Source organism: Aptenodytes forsteri, unplaced genomic scaffold (genome assembly GCF_000699145.1).
Source record: "Aptenodytes forsteri isolate BGI_AS27 unplaced genomic scaffold, ASM69914v1 Scaffold736, whole genome shotgun sequence".
Classification (NCBI taxonomy): Eukaryota; Metazoa; Chordata; class Aves; order Sphenisciformes; family Spheniscidae; genus Aptenodytes; species Aptenodytes forsteri.
The window spans coordinates 332,073-338,210 of record NW_008794754.1 but is presented as its reverse complement, the minus strand read 5'-3'; the positions used below and the strand labels follow the sequence as shown (position 1 = coordinate 338,210).

General features: G+C 42.4%; 1 protein-coding gene across 1 annotated transcript in view; it reads left to right on the top strand.

Moving 5' to 3' along the window:
• Positions 1–1,086: 1,086 nt before the first annotated feature.
• Positions 1,087–6,138, top strand: part of LOC103894797 (centromere protein J) — a 40,644-nt gene continuing 35,592 nt past the window's right edge. Inside the window, exons 1-4 of the mRNA XM_009274253.1 lie at positions 1,087–1,246; positions 3,102–3,176; positions 3,609–3,661; positions 3,893–3,989. Coding sequence (XP_009272528.1) covers positions 1,087–1,246; positions 3,102–3,176; positions 3,609–3,661; positions 3,893–3,989 — 385 coding nt within the window. The remainder of the gene's footprint in view (positions 1,247–3,101; positions 3,177–3,608; positions 3,662–3,892; positions 3,990–6,138) is intronic.

Sequence of the window (6,138 nt, the reverse complement as noted above, 5' to 3'; positions counted from 1 at the left end):
TGGTTTCCAGTGGAACTGTAGATTACTCAAAGGGAGTTTAAGCCTGCAAACAACATAATGTTTCCTAGCTACACATGATGGATCTGTCAAAGCAGGTATTGAAACTGGTAGGGTGTGTATACATCTTACGCAAACCACTTACATTAAAGTAGGAAGAAGGCATTGAATAATTTTCTTGCGAGCGAATGAAATTCTTGGAGACTCCACGTTTTTCAAGGAGTGCAAATAAACTACCTTCGAATCCTCCCATAGCAGGCAAGATGGGGGAGCTCACTAGCTTCAGCTGCTGAAATATACCCCCCCGCCCCCATTTTTTAAGGTAAGTAGCAAATGCCTGGCCCCTGCCTCGGGAGGACTGGAGCCAAGTGCCTAAAGAGGGGAAAGAGAATGTTTGTGTTGCGCAGCTGTCTCAGCCATACAGGTCTCAGGGAGAACAGATGCAAGCTGTAGCTGTGTTATTCTATCTTTTTGAAATAAACATTATTCTGAGCTACTTAAACATCAGGTGGTTTTCTAGTGATTTTTTGTTTGTTTTTTTTTCACATGCCATTTGTTTTCTCTTGTTTCTTCCTGTTATCTCCATTCCCTGCTTTCGGCAGTCATCTTTGGACATTGAGCACTTTCTCTGAACTTAAAGGCTGAAGATTTAGCTGAAAGACAAGGTCAGGACACTTTGGCAAATGCTTCTAGTGGTGAATGGGTTTTGTTTTTTATTGTAATAGAGTCTTACATCTGTTCCTGTTTGTCTGAGACTTTAGGATTTAACAGTGACAGAGCAGACAGTACATCTAAGCCATTTTAGCTGGCGGAAATACTGTGATTTTATAGGTTTTTTTCTATTGCATGTATTCTAACAGTATTTTTAATATATATGTATATTTATATATACTTTTATATATATTAAAATATATAAATATATATATATGTTTTACAGTTTCTGAAGTCAGAAGATACTCTACATTCAGCCTGGGCTAAAAGAAAATTCTCTTGGATGAAAAAAAAAAAAAAGAAAGAAGACAAACCGCAGGATTTACTATGTCAGTATGACACATTTGTTCCTGGTGGTTTTTACTGCACATCCCTAACATGGATTTCAGAAAGCAGGGCATGGAAGCAGATGCTTTTAAGGAGGAAGACCATATGTCACAGCAGGCTGCCAGTGATCTGGCAAGCATGGTACCATCTTCCAATATAACAATTGAGAAGGTCATGCCTTCTTTATCCCTGGGTTGGGTTGACAATACGAGTGAGTCCTCCAGCAAGCAGTGTCCACTTTTATACAGTTCAGAAGCCAGCGGTATGATGGGCGACAGTAGTGTCTCAACAGATAACTTGGGCCACAACCAAGCTTTTCAGCATGCAAGGCAATTATATTATTTGGCCAGCTCTGATTTTTTTCCTCAAAAGTTGGCTTCCAGTGTAACCCCGTCTGGAATTCATGATGCAAGTGACACCTTGGAAATGTTCACTCCTCCTCTGCTCCCCGCCTCAGGGCCTGGGATGAAACATTGTGCTCCCACCTACAAAAACATGGAACAGGTTAGTTTTCTTTAAATAATCACTGACTTTGTAACTGCATATTGTATATTTCTGATAGTTGCACAGCCTCTTCAGGAAGAAAGGGCCAGTAACTTTTGTGTCTGTCTACAAGTAGGAAGCTTTATTGGCAAGCACTGGGAAAAGCATCATAACCCTGTGTCTGATGCTGTTGCTCTAATGCATCCAGGCAATAAAGTGCTTTTCCCAAGAGACAATTAATCAATTTTTCTCATGTTCCTCTTGTTCAATAGTTATCGCTATCTCCCTCCCTCTGGCAAAAAAAGATTGCATGTTCTGACTCCATGTACTCATGTGTGTAATGGTTGTGGGGCATGTTCATGTTCTTATTTCCGTATGTCTTTCTATCAGTCCTTTTCTCATGCTCCATCTCCTTTTTTATCTTTTTTCCATTTCTGACTTTTGCCTCTTCTTCCTAGTTTTGACAAAGAAGTGATGGACAGGAGTAACTCCACAGTATCTCTTCCACTGAGTGCTCTATGTGCTTCTCATAGCATAGTAAACAATACAGTGCCTTAGTTGCATATTTTAAAGAAACTCTTATGTTTCCAATACAGTTGAATTTATTATTTAGGATGTGTCTATGCTGGCAGTTCTCAACACTTTCCCCACTGGAAGTCTATCATCATTTTAACATTTTTTGATTATGTCAAAATCAGAAGTACCTGGGCTAACAAGGTTGCATCGTCTGCCTCTTGCCCTGAGCCCACCTCACCTCAGGGCTTCTTTTCTTGACACTGTTGGCACCACCTCTGCACAACAGACAAGTGCTGGGAAAAGTGTTGTTCTTCAGTCACGTGTCAGGAGATTTGCAGCTGGGCTGTGCCAGTGCAGTGCCTCCTTGATCATCTAAATTTCCTGTGGCTGAGGACTGCTAAGTGTGGTGTTGAGCCTGCCCTGGGATCCAGTTCCCCACTGCCCTTCTCAAGGGGATACTTAAGAGCCAGTCAGGAGTCCTCACCACCTTCAGCTCTCAGTCTAATGAAGATTTTAGTACTTTACATATAGGGACAGGAAACTTGTTATTCCTTGGTTTTTGGGAAAGTATTCATGTAGGTAAGGCTGCAGTTGAAGACAACTTCTTGTGAGTCACAGGAGTCTGCTACTTCTTTTCTTGGATGACATAAACCAGATCATTAAGTTTAATGACCAGAATGTATCCTGTGATATCCTAAACTGTCAACAGCTGGTCATAAAATCTGATACTGAGTCTTGGGCATTCTTTGTTCGTTGGTGGCTTCTGGCATTTGACTGTGTGAATTACTTGAAATGTTCTCAAAGATTCTGGTAAAGAAAAAGAGAACTTGGGGTTTGCTTTGTTACATGGTGCTTCTCAAGTGATACCAGACAGAGGGGCAGTAGAGTGAAAATGATGCTTCCAGGCAGACTTCTGGGAAGCTCCAGGCACAGCAACAACATGAGGTTGTCTTTACACTGTAAGTTTTAGTTCTGGAACAGATCTGGCACTTCACAATAAATAAAAAAGAAAAAGAGAAAAAAAAGACCTGTCTCTTGCACTACTGATCTCTGGTTGTTCTTCCCAGTGGACAGGACGGGAGAAACAGATAAGTGGGAGAAGGAGTCAAATAAACATAAACTGGGAAACTCAGAAGGCCAAGGCAAGTTGCATAGGTGTGTGCCTGCAGGGAGGCAAGGGGGAGTGCCTGGCCTGCAGAAGGACTGAGGAACTAGTCGCAGCAATTTAGTCAGAGGCAGAGTCAGTCCTTTCTCCATGTTAGTGAAGATTTCTGTGGAGCCAAAGACTGGACTTATTCTTCTATCCTTTTGTCCCTAATTTCAGACCATGCTCATATTTCCTCCTAATCGCATCTGTGCTCTGTGGATATTGACTTTTGAAAGCTGCTTTCCATTGACGATACTGGTGATTTCCATTTATCAGATAGTTCAACAAACAATGAAAAGCTGGACCCTGGCACATTTTGAAGTTTTACAGTGAAGCCTGACCTGAGGGTATCATCTGCTCTGATGCTGTTCTAACACCTTCTTGGTGCGAAACATGGATGGACACTTCTCTCCCTTTTGTGCTTTAGCTTCTGTGGGAGGGAAATCCCAGCACATAGATCAGAAGAAAATGCCGGCTGATGTGAGGCTGAGTAGCAAAACCTGGCAAGGCACATACTGCCTGCACAGTATTAGTGTACCCTTTGAGTTGTAAAATGGCAAAAGAGTTTTAAATACAAATGTCAACATTCTTTATCAAAAGTGATACACACTTTAAGAAATACCTACCCCCAAAGTCCAGATATGGTGATTCTGTCTGATTTAAAACCATCCAGAAATGTAGTTTGATACTGTATCTTCATGATATTTTCAGACTCCGGGGCAGCAGGACCAGGTGATGAAGCAGCAGATGGAGCAGCTGCGAAGGCTGGTGGCTGAACAGCAGAAAATCATTGCACTTTACAACCCAGGTACTCAGGGAATCCCTCCTGATGCTGTGGCACCCTCACCTGCTGTTGCTTGCACTCCAGCAGTGAAATGCGGCAGTTCCTTAGAGAAAGAGAAGGTTTGACAGTTGCTTTTAGTGGCTGAGGGCTCTTCCTCTGGCAGTTGGGCTAAAACATTCATTTCTTTACATGTATTACACACAAGCTGTAACACTCAGAAAACACTTCTTTCCAATTTCGTATATTAAAATTCCAGGAGAACCATGAGGAGGAGTTGTCCTTTATGTTGAATAACAAACTTCCTGCACAGACTTCTCTTGAAGTATAGATTTGAATGGTACTGCAGAAAATTATAGTATAGTGGTGAGCATTATAGAAAAGCTGAAATATCTTTTTTTTTTCTGTACATATATATGAAAGTTACAGCTTTTATGTAGAAAAAACAAGAGGAAGAAAGTCAACACACCATGCTTCTGTTAATAGACTCTTACCTTTAATGGTACAGCCTGTTCCTCACAGCATGATACAACTCCTTGAACAGCTTCATTTCACCAGTGGCATTGCCAGAAAACGCCATCTGCTGAGCAAGTAGAAAAAGAGGAGCCCCCCCCCACCTTCCCACCCTGTCCACCATAGTAGCACATTCTCCTCAGCATGTGACCCCATGGTGAAAGAAGAATTTAGCAAAATTGTGTAGACTTGTGACAGCATTGGCCTGGCTTTAGCAGGGCTGTTTGTGCATAACATCAGGCAGGGAGCACCCATAAGGCCATAGGAAGGCCAGGTGATTCTTGGATTGCTGCTGCTCCTCAGATAACCTGCTGGGGAGGCAGCTTCACCTAACCCATGTGGTAGGAACCTAAGCAGCCTAAGGCATCCCCTGCCTGCTTCTGTGCATTGATCTGGCATCAGTTTTCTCAGTCTAATTTCAAGCTTCTTTGCCCAGTTGAGGAGCTACAAGAGTCTCATTCTGCTAGGATCTCAGAGGACAGTTAGGAGAACTAGGTGATGGCGCCTTGCATGCTAGAGTTCAGTGTAGCCTGGTGGGGTCTTACAAATAGCTTTTTAGAGCTGAAAAGCTACATTTTTTTCAAAACTTTCTTCCTATGTTCTAACCATACATAGTGTGAGGAAGTCCTCTCAGTTAAAGACAGCAATGTCTTTTGCTGTCCCTCCGTGCATGTACAAAAATACTTCATAGCACACCTAGTCTGACCAGTTTGAACAGAACCATTTATAATCAAAATTCTATTTCAGTTGTCATATGAGGAACATCTGCTTGCAAAGGTCCACTCAAAACAATAGGCATTACTTTAGGCAGAGTTAATGATAATAATAAAACCACCAAGAATTTATGGTCTCTTGCCTTCCCCCCGCCCCCTGCCCCGGAGACTTTGGGAGTTGGCACTTGTTGGTTGGCTTTAGGGAAACATGACCTTACTTTATTGTTGCCATAAAAGAAATTGAAATTTTAGCAAGTTTCATCTACCTCGCTAACGTATATAATAGCAGTTTTTAGCCAACAAAATAAAAGGGTTTAGAAAAGTGGAATTAAACAACATTGGCCAAGTAAATGCTTGCAGGCTTTTAACTTCCCTCTACTCCCAGTGTAACAAAAATGGAAGAAAATAAAAACCCCCAGCCTTTTAACCCTGTGTATATGCATGCATAATTAGATCTGTATAAATATGGTCTCTGCTGGCTTCAAGTGTCAGTGTCTTTTAAGAAGATCTGAGCTCTGGGGCTTTGCTTCATTCCTTCTCAGCCACATGGGGTCAGAGAGCCTTCTGTAGGAATGACAAAAAGTTGGGCTGGACAAACAATGGACAACGGGATCCAATGGACTGTTGGGGTGCAGCAGATACTGACATCAAACATGTTAACAGCAACAGACCATCTAAGGCACCTGAAGGTGCACAAGTCCATGGGACCCACTGAGATCCATCCGTGGGTCCTGAAGGAACTGGCGGATGAAGTTGCTAAGCCACTATCCATCGTATTGGAGAAGTCATGGTAGTCCAGTGAAGTTCCCACTGACTGGAAAAGGGAAACATAACCCCCATTTTTCAAAAGGGAAAAAAGGAAGACCCAGGGAACTACAGGCCAGTCAGTCTCACCTCTGTGCCTGGGAAGATCATGGAACAGATCCTCCTGGAAGCTATGCTAAGGCACA